The 17,716-nt window shown below is 42.0% G+C and overlaps 1 protein-coding gene across 8 annotated transcripts in view; it reads left to right on the forward strand.

Moving 5' to 3' along the window:
- The window catches only part of PBRM1 (polybromo 1), a 71,932-nt gene that overhangs the window by 42,306 nt on the left and 11,910 nt on the right, over positions 1-17,716 (forward strand). For 4 of the 8 annotated variants that reach the window (XM_017819898.1, XM_017819896.1, XM_017819897.1 and 1 more), the window contains 5 exons: positions 141-342; positions 8,060-8,215; positions 10,547-10,617; positions 12,004-12,220; positions 12,550-15,713. In XM_017819898.1, the coding sequence (XP_017675387.1) occupies positions 141-342; positions 8,060-8,215; positions 10,547-10,617; positions 12,004-12,220; positions 12,550-12,722 (819 nt within the window). In that variant the 3' untranslated portion in view covers positions 12,723-15,713. Of the gene's footprint in view, positions 1-140; positions 343-3,265; positions 3,345-4,150; positions 4,310-8,059; positions 8,216-10,546; positions 10,618-12,003; positions 12,221-12,549; positions 15,714-17,716 lie in introns of those variants that run through there. The other 4 variants (XM_017819903.1, XR_001875630.1, XM_017819900.1 and 1 more) reach the window with 4 other exon arrangements.

Genomic DNA, 17,716 nt, shown 5'->3' on the forward strand with positions numbered 1-17,716 from the left:
GCAAATAAATTGTTTTACCTTGTGTTGGCAACGTCTCTGAACAGCAAAATGGATGAAATCTGTGACATAACACAATTACTTTTGTTCTCTTCTGGCCTTCTCTCTTGTACTCTTGTGGTCATAACTGCTTTTTCTCACAGTCCACTCCCAAGTCTGTTAAGGGCGGCGCCAAGAAGGAGGGATCCAAAAGGAAGATCAACATGAGTGGGTACATCTTATTTAGCAGCGAGATGAGAGCTGTGATTAAAGCTCAGCACCCAGACTACTCCTTTGGAGAGCTCAGCAGGCTTGTAGGAACTGAATGGAGAAACTTGGAAGCAACAAAGAAAGCGGAATATGAAGGTAAATAAAACCTGAGATCCTAAACTCTTTTCTGCCTTTTTTTACTTTCTCAACACGTTCGTTACTGTTGTTCAGGTGACAAGTTTAATGAAAGCAAGTATTTATGTTTGTGTTCTGGACTCACCTTAAAGAGAAGTTCATGTGGAGAGGTGACTGAAGAGGAGCAAAGAGCATGTTTAAGTTATGTAGAGCCCAGCTGATAATGTGTCTTTGCCACAAATAACCAAATTAACAGAGACCAAGAGAATGGGGGCAAATTAGGGACATGAAGCCCCTGAGCTGGAAGTCAGTTGGAAAAATGTTTTGTGAAAGTTTTCTTAAACAAGGACCAGGGGGAATTTTGGACAAGAAGCTCTTGAGAGCTGTAGCAGCAGGTAAGAAAGACTTACAGTGGAGCAGGAAAAAGTTCATTATTTGCAGTACTTAGAGTCCTGAGAGGCTTTGGTAGTGTGAAATCAAGGATACAAATCTGTTATTATGCTGTAAATATGAGCTATTGTTCAGTCATAGTATTAATCAACTGTTGTAACTGATTTTGTTGAGATATTTCATATCCTGAAGTAAGCCTAGGAATATTTCATAGTCATGAGATATTTCAGACTGATCTTTTGTCCCTCTCCTCCCTTATTTTCCTCAATTCCTTCCCTCCTTTCCTTCCCTCCCTGCTTTCCTTTCTTTTCTTCCCTCCTTTGCTTCCTGCCCTCCTTTCCTTCCATTCCTTCCCTCCCTTCTGATAGTGGTCATTGTGTTTCAACTTGACTAGAATAAAATAGAGTTTAACAGCAGGCCCTTTCCAAGCCAAATACATTGGCTTAACATCCATAGTTATTTCCTAGTTAATACTGTGTCTACACTATATTAACAATATTAACTATTGTATTGATGCAGTTTTATTGGAAGAAAATGCTACTTTGGATAGGAACATTTCAACACCCTGGAAAGTTATGGCCCTATTAAGTTGTAACTCTTTGAGATTTTGTAGGTTTTCTGCATACTCATAACTTAAAGGCAGCTTTGATCTTCAGGCTGGAAGCTTGCATGCTGTCACTGTCCCCTCTCAGCCACCTCAGTCCTTCCTGAATTTTCTGTAGCACCTCTTTGCAGTTCTGGAGGGTAGCACAGCACCCTTTGCTGTGTGCAAGTTTTCTTTCCACATGCTGTGAAGGGAAATGGTAATGCTCTTTCTTTCTGAACGTACTGGGGCCTTACTTTTTTCTGTAGTCATTTCCTTTTACACCCTTCTAGGTGCACATGGTGTCTTTTTATTGGCAGATCCCTCCTTGCAGCCTAATCCTTAAGCAGTAGGATGGCTGGCATGTCACTGCTTCCTCACTTAGAGCAGCCTGAGCACTTCTGCAGGAAGACACTGTTTGTCCACTGTGTTAATGATTGTCTATGTGCTTCCATTTTAATCTTCCTTCTCAATTAAAATTTTCCAAAGCTTTTGGGTTTTGAGCTGCAGTTTCCCTGGCTTGCTGTCTGCCCAGAGCTAGACTTACTTTTATTTGGTTTTGAGGCATTGGGATGGGGTAACAAAGCATCCAGACTGTGTTTGCTTACCATGTGTGGAAGGAGAGAAACTTCACTCCTTCCGTTGTGACGAGTCAAAGTTCACCTGCTCTCTGGTGTGGACCTGCACCAGGGAGCAGGGAGTAGGCATGGTTTGACACCTCAGTGAAAAAGTGCCTTTCCATTTTCTGGTGAAAAGTAGCTTGCGTTTTAGATCCATTTTGTCCCACTGAAAATTTCACTTGGTGTTATGTGCAGGGTATTAGTTCATTTTATTAGCAGTAGAAGTGCCTGCATGGCTAAATAAAGTAAAAGACAATAATGCATGAGAGTGAGGGAAAGGCCTGTTTTAAGGAAAAACTCTGTTCAGAGCACTCTCTTGAGATGTGTTGGAAATGTTTGAATGATATCAAGTCCTGGCCTAAGTGATTTGGGTTTAGTATTGAGTGTTAAGGTGAATGCTCCAGGCCGATCTTTCAGACACCTCCTCCAGTTCCCTTTGGCAATGTTGTTCCATCTGTTAGTTCCATGTCATTCAGGGCAAGGTGAAATTTAAGTACTGTCCTAGGGCAGGTCCTTCTTCAAACCTGAGCACTCTGAAGTCTGATAAAGCTGTAATTTCTCATTCATCAGAGTGTCTCCAGAACTTTTACTTTTGTCTGACCATTTTTTTTTGGCTGGCCAGGAGTAGGTGAGAGTCAGAACAACTGCTTCATCTTTTCCCCAAACACTTTCTCTGCTCTGGAGAGGATTGTCTCGTTGTTCTACTTCAGGATCTACCTTTAAACCTCTTGTGTATTTTGTGCTCAATCCCATCTAAGTTGCCTGTAGTAAATGTAGGGGTTTCTCTGCGTCGTCATCTCTCCCTGAAACGACAGAAGTGGAAAGAGGGAGGGAAATGCCTTTGGAAATGAAACTGGTCTTGGAGTGTATGGAAGTAGTGCTAGAAGCTGCACAAGCAGGTTCTAGAGGAGGCAAATGCATGGTAGATGTTCATGTACTAGAGAAAGTGAGTAACATTGGCAGGATGCATAACTTAATCTCCTTGATGAACTTCTTCTTAGCCTTCATTTGACAGAGGACCTTGATTGCTGGTTTAGTGGCAGTTTCCATCTTTCACCAACTGCAAGAGAACGTGTAGCCCTGCCTTCACTGTTGTTAAAAAGTGCTGGAGCTGTCCCCTGCGTCCATTATCCTTGGTTGTTGTTCCTCATTGTGCCAGACAGACACAACGTTCAGAGTAAACAAATCAGGAACTTGCATGTCCCCAAAGCACCTGGAGTGGGCATTCAGTATATCTCCTTTTTTTTTTGTTGGCTTGGGTTTTGTTTTTTTTTTTTTCTTTCTTCTTCCCGTGACCCTTTGCCCTTCCCTTAATATCAAATTGTCCTCTGGTCAGATTACCCTGCAGTAGATCTTTTGTTCTTGCAGTCACAGTGAGAAACTTGATTGAGATAATGACCAGATTCACCGTACAAAGGACACACATGACCTCCAGTGAGCAGCACAATGTGAGTTAGACATCTTCAGCCAAAAAAAAAAATAGCTCAAAGGGGACCAAATGGGGAAAATGACAGAAAGAGGCACAGAAAAATATTTTTGGTTTATCAAACTGCTGCTTGTTATGTTCCAAACTCTAAGGACCAATCTACACTAGGGAAACTTTACAAATGCTCCCCGATTTTGCCACCACCTTTCAACTGCATCAGTAGTAAAATATATGGGGAGCCCAGAAATAAACAGGCCAGTGGCTGGCACTGCTGTCTGCTGTTTGCATCGTTCTTCAGGGCATGTCTGGCAGACATGGTGCCTCAACTCCCACAGCAGCTGGTGGCAGATCTGTGTGAGAGCTGCTGGCCTTGGCTGCAGCTGGCTGGGCTGAGCCAGTGGTGTCAAAACAGGGAATGTTTTGCCATGTTCTCCTAGTGCGGACCGAGCCTAGTGCTGGACTGCTGCTTCATGTTGGTAACACTGGTGTTATTATCATCAAATTTGTTCTTTTAACTTTTTTTTTAAATTTTCATTTTATTATTTATTTTAATTATTTTTTTTATTTTTTTTTTTTAGAAAGAGATAAAACTTTGTGGAATATTTTTCATGAAAGGTTCTCTAAAAGTCTTAGCTGCAGCCACATGAAATCAAATCATAATGCTGTGTAGAAAGATTCATCTGTTCTACTTTTATATTTGACTAAACTATGCCAGTGTTTTGACTAGTCCTTTTTTTTTTTAATGAACAGATAAATATTTTGAAATTCTGGGTTACAAAACAGAACTGAAAATCTAAAATACTTTTACAGAGCGGGCAGCTAAAGTTGCTGAGCAGCAGGAGAGAGAGCGAGCAGCACAGCAGCAGAATTCCTCCCCCCGGGCAGGCACTCCTGTCGGGGCTCTTATGGGGGTGGTGCCGCCACCAACACCAATGGGAATGCTCAATCAGCAGTTGACACCCGTTGCAGGTAAAACGTAGGAGCTATGACCATTTTTTCCTCATCCACTTTATCAACCCCCTTCATAACTCTGAACACTCTCTTGGGTCACGTTGTTCTTGCGGAAGAAAAAAAAAAAAAGCTCAAAACTCTTCCGTCTTTCTTCGTAACGAGCATACCTAGTGCAGGGGTAGCCTGGTATCCAATGGTACTTGCTCCAGGAGTGAGTAGCCTGTGGAGAATGCAGGGGAGCAGGGTCCTCCTCGTGCAGTGGTCCCGTTCTGTTGGTGTGCAGTCGTGTTTATTCGCTCTGCTTCGCAGAGCTCACGTTTAGCCCCGCGGCGGCAGGAGGGCCACGAGCCGGGTAGTCTTCTAGTGCATGCAGCATCTGTGGCAGTGGTAAAGCCAGGAGGGGGAATTACTGGGGGTTTTCCTGGCAGGAAGGTGAGAGGCCAGCAGAATGTAACTCAGATTTTGAATCCAAGCAAAAGCTTTACAGAATTGCCTGTTAGGCACCGGTAAGCAGAGCAGACCAGGATCTAGAGCCGTTGCAGAAACAAAGACAAAAATGCCAACATTGCCGGTTTTATCAGGTTATTTTTCAGAATAGAACTGGGCTTGGAGAACTCTTCCACGAGGTCCCTGTTGCTGGGTGTTGTGCTCGTTACCAGTTGTAATCCGGCTTGATTTCATAGGGAGTATGCTCGGAGTAAGTATTTTCAGGATCAGATCTGAAGACAATGTAGTCCACCGAAGATTCTTGTGTGGAAATCAGCCATACATGGGTGAGAAAATTAATTAGGTGTGACCTGATAGGTTGTTTCACTTCCCCAATTTCTATTTAAAATAAACCGATTCAGTCAAGGTCAAAATAGTGCCAAGTAGGTAAAAATGGGTATTTGGGGTTTTTTTTTTGGTTTGAGTTTGGGGGTCTTTTTAACTTTCCCTTAAGACATTCCAATTATTCCATTATTCTTTTGTCATTTTTCTTTTTCTTTCTCATCTCACAGGCTGTGGCCATATTTCGAGCTGACAGCCTGAAGCGTTTTTCATCATGGTCTCTAAATCCCTTTACAGTAAATAGGCTGCATGGTTGTTTTAACTGAAGGCACATTCCTTAGTTGGTTCATGATCTCCAGGTTACAAAGCATTTATTTACACTGATTTGCATTTTTCTTTTGGCTTTTTTTCCACTATGTTCTTGATAATTTTCCTCTGAACTGTTTGCAGTTGGTCTATGTTTGTGTGTGTGTACTGTGCATATAATAAGAAAAATTAAAAAAAAAAAAGAGTTCCCCAGTGCTGATCTCTTTAGTGAGTAACTTACTTCAGTCTAGAATATGTAGAAATGTCATCCTCTTGTGGTTATGTTTTCTTGGTTTGGTTCTTGGGTTTTTTGGCATTGAGTCACTTTTCCAGTTTTTAGAGGCAGGTGTTGATGGGCAGTAATACTTGCTATTACCACTTCCTTAAAACTTTCCCAAAAATGTGCATTCTGCAAACTACACACCTTACTTCCTGTAGCAGCCTCCTCAAGAGCAAACCTGCATTTCAGACCATCATCTTATTCAAGCAGTTACACAGTCAAGTCTCTTCCCTTTGGCACTGGGAAATACTTCCTTAAAGTAGATGGTCGAGTGGATCTTTTTAAACTCTTTTCTATTTTTGTGGCCCATTTGAAAAACACAGTCTTTCATCTTTTGGTTTCCACAAGTCTTACTTAGAAGTATCTTGTTCTGTTGGGACTTCCTTGACATCCTCCTCCATCATTTGATTGCTTTTCTCTAGTGCAGAGAACTTCTCCATCACAGAAGTTCCCAGAACTTCTTTACAGCCCACGGGTCCAAGAAATCTGGATGCCTTCTGAGATGTGTTTCTCTTGGCACACAGCGCTTTAATGTCTTGTAAATTTAGGTACCACAGAAGTTTACTTAATCTTACATTGTTATAGTAAAAAATGGGAGAACAAGTAATTTCAAAGACATAAATCACAGCTGTGGGAGCTGGAAATAGTTTGCCCATGTTTACTAGTTTAAAATGAAAATTTGTAACTCATACGTGGGGTAAGAGAGTGGCTGCTCTTACATGGAATGAGCTACTGATTTCTCGTGGAGGTTTGCTGACAACTTTATTGGCAGAGGCAGTTGTTGAATATTTTAATTGGAAATGTAGAATAAGCTTCCATGATGGATGAATATGGGTTTGATTCCTTGGAGGTTTTTTGATTTGTTTTGAAGCTTTAAAAGTGCATGTAAATGCACTGAGGATGTGTCTGCAGCTCAGAGTGCATTGGAAGTACCAGGCAGTGAAAGCCCTTTATGCCAGGGAGGCTTTTGTTGGTTTTCTTCAACTTTTTCCATTAGAAATATGGATTTCAATGTTAATAAACAGATATAGACCATGTTCCAGATATTTGAAATAGGTACCTAAGGCATATTTAACATGTCAGTCTAGGGAAAATGAAGGTTTGAGGGTGATTAGTTCTTTATTTTCTTGATGTTTTCTCCAGGGTGTAAAGCTTTTGGGATTTAAGGTTTCTCAGCTTTGTAACTTCCAGAGGAAGTGACAAATTTAGTTTATATTTTGGAGCTGCTTGTTCTGTTTCAACCCTGAGCTTGTGACAGCTTTGTTCTCAGTCAGAACTGGTGAGAGTTTTTGGCCAGTCTTATTCCAGGAATTCCTGTTCTGAAAGTTTCTTTTATGAATTACAAGGAGTGTGGCAAAGACTCAGTGGGTGGTTTCTTGGAGCAGACTATAGAATCCTCAGCAAATGTGCATTTCTAAACTTACCTCATCTCTCTAGACCTGCTTCTGTCCTCTGTCATCTTTTCATTGTCTTTCCAATCCCTTTCCTTGCTTACCTGGCAATGCATCTGTTTAAATCACACATTCCAGGGCCTAACAAACATAGAGCAGTGATATTGTGTAGGTTCACCTCATGGATAGCAGCAAATCTGAGCCGAAACCAGAAAAAAAATAAATTATCCTCCCTCACATGCCGAAAACTAAATTTATGAGCAGCAGCACGAGACAGTCTTCTCAGTGTCATTGATTTTCCTATAAAGACACCTTGAAAACACAGGCAGTGAAATTCTGTGAGGGCTGCAGGTGCTCCTTGTAAGTCCTTTTACTTCAGCTCAGTGCCATGAGTTTAAGTTACTGCAGCCCAGCACACCCAGGTTTCAAATTTGTGTTACTGTCTTAGTTCACACTGGAGATGGTTTAACAACAATCACCCGTCACTGTACGTGAATGTTGTAGGGCTTTCGTGTGCCAGTTTTGCACATGCACTGCAGAAAAACGTCTGGGGTCTTTGTGTTTGTGGCCTCTGAGCCAGCCCACAGAGCGGGGCTGGGCGTGGAGTCAGTGTTGTGTCTGTAATCTGTATGCAGATGGCAGAGCTTCCCGCTGCATTAAAACTGCTTGCGTTAGTAACATTTAATTGTGGCTGAATTTATTCCTTGTGTTAACGTACCTGAGTATTCAGCGTTTGTCGCCCCATGAGAGAACATACAAATACACTAAATACTAATTCATCAGAAGATCAGTGTTGCACATCTACAACTTTTTTTTTTCTTTTAATTTTTAGTTTGTGTTCTTTTTTTTTTTTTTTTTTGCAAGATACTAATTGTAGTGTGGTCTTGCTGTACTAAAGGTGCTTTTTTTGTGTGTGTGTGTGTGTATGTGTGTGTGTATGTGTGTGTGGATAGTGCATGTCATACTGTGTAGGTCATACTGCATGTTATTGATGCATGTTTGAAATTTGTTGTGTCCTTCAAGGCATGATAAGTGGCTATCCACCGGTGCTGCCACCTTTGCAGGGCCCAGTTGATGGCATTGTTAGCATGGGCAGCATGCAGCCACTTCACCCAGGGGTGCCCCCACCCCACCAACTTCCGCCAGGTATGCCAGGCATCCCAGGCATCCCACCACCCGGTAAGAACCTCATCCTCATTCTGCTCCTTATGTCATTGTCATGTACTTGCCGTTTAACCAGTTCTTACAGGAGTTCTCTGCAGCTTGTCTTGGCGGGTTTGTCCAGCTGCAGCACACACTGCTGAAAATGAGGTGTGTGCACAACGCTGGCAGAACAGCATGTCCAGTGAACCCTCTGGGAAAGGTTACTGGGGAAACGTGGGGCTGCTCCAGCAGGAGTTTTGCTTCAGCCCAAAAAAACTTGATAATTGTGCTTGAGTTTATCAGAAATGTGAAAAGCTGGAATGGACCTATCACACCCTTATGTCATTTGAATGCATCCTTCCATTCCTTCTTTTCTTATTTAAAGGGGGCTTACAAATTAAATGCATTGCTCTCATTCCTTACCAGATGCTTTTTCAGTGTGTTAATGTCAGACTGCACTGAAATGAACCTGGTCACCTAAGACCCCTTGGCCACCGGGGCACTGATGTGTTATTGTAAAACACTGTTCAGATCAAACCTTACTGACAGAACAGTGACTGGAGACAGGTGGGGACAATGTGAATTCAGTATTCTATGTGGCCATATTTCAAATTGATTTTTGAGAGCATTTCTATTGCACCTGTGCTATTTTTTGGCCACACTTTTGATGAACAGCGAGGCTGAATGAAACAAACATTTTTCCGGTGTTAATGCCATTAATGTATCCTCATTATTGGGGAAAAATATTATCTGCCCTCTGATCCTGTTTCCTGATGATTCTCTCAGCTTTTACCTCTGATAACTCATGTGCCTGTGTAAAACATGTGCATCCCTATGTTCACCTGTTAAACGAGCTGTGGACAAAATGGTCTCATTTGCCTCCCCCTGCCCCCTTGCAACTATATTTATCAGAAGCTCTGTTAAGGCATTTATCTGTATGCAAACTATTTGGGTTGGGTTTTTTTTCCTGTTTGTTTGCTTGCTTGGTATTTTTTAAACCCATCAGTATTACATGTACAGCTTGGCTGGAGTGATAATTCCCCACGATGTGTCACGGAGAGGGAGCAGGACAACAGCTGGGTCTGGGAGCCTTCCCTGACATTTAGCACACATCGGCCACTACAACTGTGTGGGAGGTGAATCCAGGACAATGCATCTCTCTGAAGGGTTTTTTCCCACTGTAGCAGGCTGTGTGGATGCTGTTTAAAACCGAGAGGATATGGATTAGGGAAAACATAATGCCTGGGAATGGAGGACCACACATGAAGTAGTGCTAAATTGGGCAGGGTGGGCTAAGGGTGACTCCATGCTCAGATGCTGGGAGGGTGAGGGTGTCCTCCTCTAGACCTTTCCAATCTGTGCCATATTCCACAACTTGTGTTACCAATGTTTTTCCCAACTTCTGACATGCTGTTGGTACAAATACATTTAAACCAGGGGCTGTGATCAAATGGAAAATACATTTGAAATGTGCTTGATTGTGGAAAATGCAGTGGCACGTCCTTCGATCACTGATACAGAAATCATGCATTTAATTAATGTAAATTAAACCATCAGGAAGAGCACAGTTAGTTTGCAGCTTTTCTAATTAATGAATATGAGAAGTGGCACAAGCAGAAAGAAAAGCAGCAGCACACATAACTTTCATTTTTTTCAGACCAAAGCATCTATATGTAAAATATCAGGAACTGCATGACTCATGTAGATCTGTATTTTGTGTGTAAGACAGGAGTGTGCTGCACTCTGTGCAGTAGGGAAAAGTCTCAATATGTTTGAGAGAAACAAACACCTTTTATTTTTTTTACATTTATTTCAAATGTTTATCAGTCTAGAAATGTGTAAAACTATTGAAACTTAACTTACACGTTGTGTTTGATATTACTGAGATCTAACAGAATTTGTGCAGTGGCTTGCATTTTATCCTGCTGTGAACTTATTTTGTAAAACTGAACACAAGGAAATATTAAATGTTGCTAAAGCAGATCAGCATTTCCTTTCTTAAAGGATTACAGGAAGATCCTGTCAAGCCAAAGGCATATATTATAGATGAAAAGATTTAGTCAGGCAATTGCTAAGTAACGTGAAAAACCTGAAAAGCAAAAACTATTTGCTTTGCATTTCTCTAATTTAAGTAATTCAACAGGCCACTTATCAGTGTTTGGTAGTTGTCACATTAGTTTGTGTTTTTTTCATTCAGAAACTTATGAAGTTTTTTACTGGGGGAGAGGGGGGTATTTGAATGTTGTACATCTGCCTAAAATAACTGTGAGCAGCGATATCAAAGTGTAAATTCTTACTATAGAAGACCAAAGAGGTATTTGTCACTGCTCTGAAATAAGACTAATTATTTTATATTTTGGAATATAGGTGTTATAGGCCAAAATGTGTCCCCCATGGTAGGCACTCCAGCACCAGGAGCAAGTCCATTTGGACAGCAGGTGAGTCATTTCTGCATTATTTGTGAGGCTCCAAGGCTCTGAGTTAGCATTTGAACAATCCCAGTTAAAACATGTAGGGATGCACGTGGGCTATATCCCAGGGAGAACAGAGATGAAATGCACACTGATGTATTTAAACCAGTTAATATTTTACTCTGAGTGTAGGTCTGTGTTTGATTGTTGAGTTGTTATTACAATAACGAGGTTTGTCTGGGTATGAGGTAACTTCTACAGTATAATCAAGGCAATGTTTTGTTTTGCTTTCCTTCTACTAAACTAAATCAAGTAATTTCCACACACTGTTAAACTGCTGGTAATTTAGGCTTTCCATGTTTTGGTGATGCACAGAAGGTGCTGTCCACTTTCTGAGCTGTTGAGGAGTGGGTAAAAACTTGTTTTAAATTTGTTTGCTCCTATATTTCACAAACTGACGAAGCAGCTGTTCACTGGCAGTTCAGAATCTATTCGTTTGGGTAACAGTGATGAGCAGATGTTCCTTCTCAGTGATTAATACAGGGGAACTGTTCAGCACAGTTCCAAATTTATTGACTATTTTTTTCCATGATAAAGGGAAATGTGATTTTGGCTAAGTTAGTTATTCAGAGGCACTGGCAGAGGCTGCCCAGAGAAGCTGTGGGTGCCCCATCCCTGGAAGTGTCCCAGGGCCAGGCTGGATGGGGCTCTGAGCAACCTGGTCTAGTGGAAGGTGTCCCTGCCCATGGCAGGGGGTTGGAACCAGATAATCTTTTATGTCCCTTCCAACCCAAACCATTCTATGAGTCCATGAAAACCAGAAGTTGAGAGAGTAGGTAGTGAAGTGTTTATGTCATGACATTGAGTTATCCCAGACCACAGGATATCTGTGCTAAGAGTTCTCAGTATTACCACTTAACCACAGTGGTGGGAATTCTTCTCTGTGACTGGGATTTTTTTTCTGCCTGGGATTTTTGCCTGACAGTGATTCTGTGGAAGTATCCCAGTCTTCCAAGGATCAGCATCAATTTGGATTAGATATTTCAGAGTTAAACGCTGCACTTCACAGACCACATGGTTTCTGATCAAATTGGAGAAAACATGAAATAAAAAGGAGGCAAAAGATGAAGTTAAGGTTATTAGGAGAGAAAAGAAATGGTGATGATAATCAGAGTATGTCTACATAGATCAGAAATATGAACAAAGTCTGTTAAATGTGAATATGGTCGGTTTGCACTTCCCCTCTCTGGCCAGGGGTCACTGCGATGCACAAAGTGGGCGTCTCCAGGGACATTTTCTTGGGCCTTTGCCCGTCACCTTATCTGAGACTCCGTTGTGTGAGGATGACCCTGAAATCAGGATGTTCCCTGCAGTCCCCCCAGCTGTGATCTCTCCATGGCTTTGTCGTTGCAGATAGGAATCCTTGGCCCCCCAGGCCAGCAGGCCCCCCCTCCGTACCCCGGGCAGAGCCCGGCGGCCCCGCCGGTCATGCAGCAGCCCACGACCCCCATGTTCGTCTCCCCTCCACCAAAGACACAGAGGCTCCTCCATTCCGAAGCCTACCTGAAATACATTGAGGGCCTCAGTGCTGAGTCAAACAGCATCAGCAAGTGGGACCAGACCCTGGCAGGTAAGGCCTTGCACACAGTGCAGTGTTTCCACCAAAACACGCTTCTTTGTGACCAATAATTTTGCTTTTGTGGAAAATGCTGAATAAATCTGCTGTTTACTTAATAAAATATACACATGCAATTAATTCTTAAAGACAGATGTGCAGACTGAGAATATGTATGTCATCCACAGGCTAATTCCATCGGTGTTGTATGTACCTAAGAATCCATTGTATGGGCTCAAACACTAAAAGCAAAAGCTGTGCTGTAGAGTCAGTTGCCTTTTTCTAGAAAAGCCGTAGCGAGTGTCAAATCCAGTGGATAACAGAACCACTTCTTGACTTCCCAGCACGAAGACGAGACGTCCACTTGTCCAAGGAGCAGGAGAGCCGGCTCCCTTCCCACTGGCTGAAGAGCAAAGGGGCTCACACCACCATGGCCGATGCCTTGTGGCGCCTGCGAGACTTGATGCTGCGGGACACCCTCAACATCCGCCAGGCCTACAACATCGAGCACGTGTAGGCACAGCAGGGCTGCCCTCCTGGCACCACGGAGCTCTGTGGGACAATAGCTGGTTTAGTTACTGGGTGGGAAGAGATAACCAACAATAATTTGTATTGCATTTTACTGTACATTGCAAGACCATTTTTATATAAGGACACTTTTAATAAGCATATTTCACTTTTTGTTATATTAAGTTGACTTTATCAAATACACAGATTTTTGCATATTGTTTCCTTTGTTTGAAAGGCGATTTCATAATTGGTTAAGTGTAGTCAAGGATTCATCTTTCTTATACTTTATTGCTGAGAATCTGATGCCATTGTTTTTATATAAAAACAAAAAAAGGAAAACAAAGTATTTACAGATTGATACAGTGGAATGTGAATTAGTCATAGTTTACATCTTAGAAGAATGTGTGTACCTGTGCTTGTGTGTGCTTGCCACTTCCAGCAGAACTCTCGCTCGGATGTGAACAGGGAGGATCTCTTAAAGGAAGTTGAAGGTAAGAGGTGCTTTGGCACTAAGGAAAATTGGATTTCAAGTCACCACTGAGGCCGAGTGGGCCCAGCAGCCATGGAAGTGCTCGTGTGGATGGGACAAGGGTGTCTTGACTGCTCATGTTGTCCAGTCCTGTCCAGTTTTAACTGTGTAGCCAAAGCCATTGTGATCCTAAATCAGTAACAGGATGCCTGTGCTGGCATGTCCTTAGAGGGGAAGTGTTTCATCTCCCACGACCTGCGCTGGGGGTTCCGCGACGCCCCTGACACTGGGCAGTGGGATGGGGAAGAGCCTTCCCTGAGTGATTCTGGCTGCGCTGGGAGAGGCAGCGCAGAACCTGGAACCAGCTCAGGCCTTGGGAGGTGAGTTAGGGGAGAAAAGCTGAGTTGTTTTGTTAGTGAAGTTACGTGATGTTTTCTTAAATTGACGCGTATTCTGTTCTTGATTGGGCATTGTAAGACGTTTTTGTATGCTTTCTTTAAGTGTATTCATTAACCTTAATGAAAGTTTTGCAATGCAACTTTGAGTGAAATTTGATGCTTAAATTAACTTGAAAGTGAAATACTGCTGTATGGTATGGTATGTGTAAGGTCAGCATACCAAGTGTGTTGGAGAAATAGAGCAATAGAGTACTTGCATTGCAGCCTTCAGAGGGTTTGGGGTTTTTTTCTTTTTTTTTTTTAAATCTAAGTAAAGTAGGTATTGACTCTTCTTGCCAAATTTCAACGTTGTGGCTGCCTTCTGCTAAAGACTTACCTGTCCTCATAACTAACCAACCTTTTGGACTACAAAGTTATTTTTTTAAAGGTAAATCTTTTCATTTATTTAATTTTAGTTAAAGAATTAATACTGTTGGATTGCATTAAGTAACTGGGAAAGCTCTTTGGATTTGAAAAAAAAAAAAACGTGGCAGGAATGTGGGCACTGCAACTCAGCCCAAAAGAACTGATTTATTGATACACTTCATTTACTGCTAGAGTTGTTCATCATGTGGAAATGGGCTTTAAAGTCTAGTAGTACAAAACATTTTCCTTTCAGTATATTTGGCAGAAGGTTAACTTTTTCTTCAAATACTGGATATCTTGGGGTTTGTTTTCCTGATGTAATTAATACTGATGAGGGAAGTGACACTTGCAAGTATAAGCTATGATTTAATTTTACTGGCCAATTCTTTTCCCTCTCCTATTGCAATCCTCCAGTCATTGCACAAAACCCCCCTTTGTAATTACAAATAGGCACTTAAAGACAGTTTAGGTCAGATGTGCAATGGATAGGAAGGAAATGGAGCAAAACAACACAGAGGGAAATTACAGTTTTGAACTCTACAAGTAGCACACCCATGGTACAGAAATATTTACTGGCCTTTGTAAATGACCAATTTTATTTAATAAAGTAGAAGCTGAATAGTCTTAGACCACCCCCATACATACAGTATCATTTTTAAATGTGTTTAAGTTGCCATAGGTTTTGCAGTTTTTAGCCACAAAGATGGGATGTTGAAGCGAATCAGGCAGCAAATCCTAGTTTTTGAGCATTTGGAACTATCATGGATTGTACTAATACACCACCAGATTCTCCTACTTCTCAGCATTAACAAAAATTACACCAAAGAACCTGGGATGGATTTTAATTAAATTATTGTTTTATTTATTTTCTTTTGAGGACTGGATGGGACTCCCTGTGGAGCCTGTATAACTCAGATGTTTAATTTATCTGAAGGTCAGTGATGAGCAGACGTGCAGCACTGGCTCTCTCCTGCCGAGCAGCTGAATCCCTCCTTTCACTGCTCTTCCTGGCCCGGGAGCAAGAGATTGGAAGTGCAAACAAAACCTGGGTCCTCCCACAAGGCAGTGCAGAGCACTACCACTAAGCCACTGGGCTGGCCCTGATCAATTATTTTAAGCCTTATTTATTTCAAAATCGTATCTCTCTCTATTGGAGGCATTTCAGTCGATTGCAGTGGAATTTAGGATATAATGGCTACAGTCTAGAATTCAAAACCAGCAAAAGAAACTTTTCTCACTCTGGTTTAAAAACAAAAAAATAAAAGACAACGTCTGTCTGTCTCTTTCTCTCTCTTTGTGGGTGTTTGAACCCCTCATCTGTTTTTTCACTGCCGTTCATTGTACTGGGGTAAACAAAACTTTCATATTAAAATAAAAGTATGTGTGGGCAATGGTTGGCTTCTGTGAGAGTGGGAAATAGATTAAACTAGGACCGGTATTTTCATAAACCAGTTGGAGACGACTAATAATTGTTTGTTCTCTTCCTCAGTCCTTCCCTTCCACGAGAAAATTTACTGTTTGTGTAAAAATTCAAAGCGTTGATGTTGGTGACTTTTTTTGAGCATATGTTTTCAGACCTGGTTTATCCATGCTTGGCTTTTCATTAGACCTTGTACTCCTGAAGGCTGAGCTGCTGACCAGGTTTATAACATGTATGTACCATCACTTTGTTTACCTGAGTCTTTTTAATTTGAATAAAAATAGTTTGCAAAGTGTTTTGGATTAACCAGGTTTGAGTGTCTCATTAAGATTTCTGTGGGGATTTTATTTCAATTAATTCTGGCTGTTGCTGATCCAGATTTTATCAAGTCCTTGGTTCATGTGTGCTTGTGTGGGGGTGAAATACCCTTTTTCTGTTGTCCTGTGTATTGTGAGACCTGCCTGTAGGTGATAAGAACAGTGATGTTGAAAATTGAGCTGTGACATGGACCTTGAACCTTGAAAAAGATGTGATGCATTAGGAACCAGCTGAGTGGAGATGATGAGGTTCAGTCAGTCCCAGATGCCCCCGTATTAACTGCTTTGAAAATAAACAGCAAGTCTTAATTTCATACTGGAAGCTGCCTTGGTTCAGGACTGTCTTCTATGTAGCTGTTTAATAGAGGAAATTAGATCAGCAATAATGGAAAAAGCCTCTTTTACACAATTAAATTAGACACAAATTTTAATACTACAAACTGCAAGAAAAAGTAAGTGATAGGAACCTCTCAAGGTGCATCTGACATAAAAATTACAAAGAAACCAGAACAGACAGCATTATATTTAATTACCATGCATCCATGTCTTCAAGCTGGGGGATAAATGCTGCCTCTCACACAGGCTGCAGGCTTCATGAAACTTCCACCCTTCCAAAATTTGCTCTTGCAGTTGCCCAGAGGAGACTAATCCTAATCATCCTCCACATTTGCTCAGTCTGAGATACTAAAGATCAGCAAACGCACTAAATTGGAGTTTCAAAAAGGCCAGGCACTCAACATGGAGTCAGGAATGGGATCTGATTCACTGATACCTGGGAAATTTTCTGATTAATAAAATAAACCTCGTGTTCCTTTTGCTTACTGCATTTTCCAGCAAGTCTAATTTAAGACGAAGAAACAAAATGACAGCTGCTGCAGGGCAGTAGGATCTGGTGATCCTGGATCAAGAGGTTCCCAGTCTCTGTCAGGCCTCGGAGGCATGATGTGATCAGTCATTCCTGTGCCAAGAGGGATCAGAAATCCAGTGGAGGAGCCTGGCCATGCAGATTATCATCTGTTAAAGGAGGCAGCAGGAAAGATGGGAAGAGAAATGGAGGAGAAAGCACAGAATTGCACAGCAACACATGTAAACACATATAACCAGTGAGGCTCAGGCTCAGCTGAGCACAACAAAAGCCTTGGACAGAAACCATGAAGGATGGTCAGTCCATGAAGTCTGAGCCACTGCCTCTAGAGGGTGTCCAAATTCAGCTTCCATTGGATGGTTTTTGGGAGGACTATAATTAATCCTCATCCTTGGTGTGAACCATCAACATGCAGTACTGATTTTGGGAAGTTCCTCAGGAGCAGTCATCCTGTCCTGCCTGTTGGAGATTTTTGCCCCTTTCTCGGGAGCTGGGAGTGGCCATGGCCAGAGTGCAGGTGCAGTTCTGGATCTGTGTATTAAGTCCAAAGTGAAAACTTGCCTCCACTGAAGACAGGAAAAGTTTTGCTCCAAGGAAGAATTCACCAGGACATCAGATGACTATTTTTTTCCTTTTTGTACTCTTGAGAAGCTTGAACAGAACTGCCACCCCCTGTGCCAGGGAGGAGTGCAGGCTGGGCACATCCACACTGCCTTTACCATAACTTCTTTTAGTTCTTCCCTGGCTCACCACAGGTTTTTCAGCTAAATCCTTGTGTGCACAACCACAGGGAAACGACCAACAGATCCATTCTTTCCACAAAATCGTTCTGGATTGGCAGTGAAATTGCCCCCTCTCTAATGCTGGAGTGGTGAGCAGCACTGCTTGTACACAGGTATCGCTGTTTGTTTGCGGGTGACTGTTTACTGAGTTGAAGTTTTCCACGCTATCTTGCCCTAGCTCCAGCAATCTGGAAAGCTTTCAGCAGAAATGCTTTGCTGAGGTCTCAGAAGCATGTGGCTGTGGCTGCTGCAAAGCTGTTCATGGATGCTGAGCTGTGCTCCGGGCTGACACAGCTGAATTCCCAGCAGAAGGAGCTGCTGAACTCCCAGCAGAAGGAAGGACGT

Source organism: Lepidothrix coronata, unplaced genomic scaffold (assembly GCF_001604755.1).
Source record: "Lepidothrix coronata isolate B3197 unplaced genomic scaffold, Lepidothrix_coronata-1.0 Scaffold78, whole genome shotgun sequence".
NCBI lineage: Eukaryota > Metazoa > Chordata > Aves > Passeriformes > Pipridae > Lepidothrix > Lepidothrix coronata.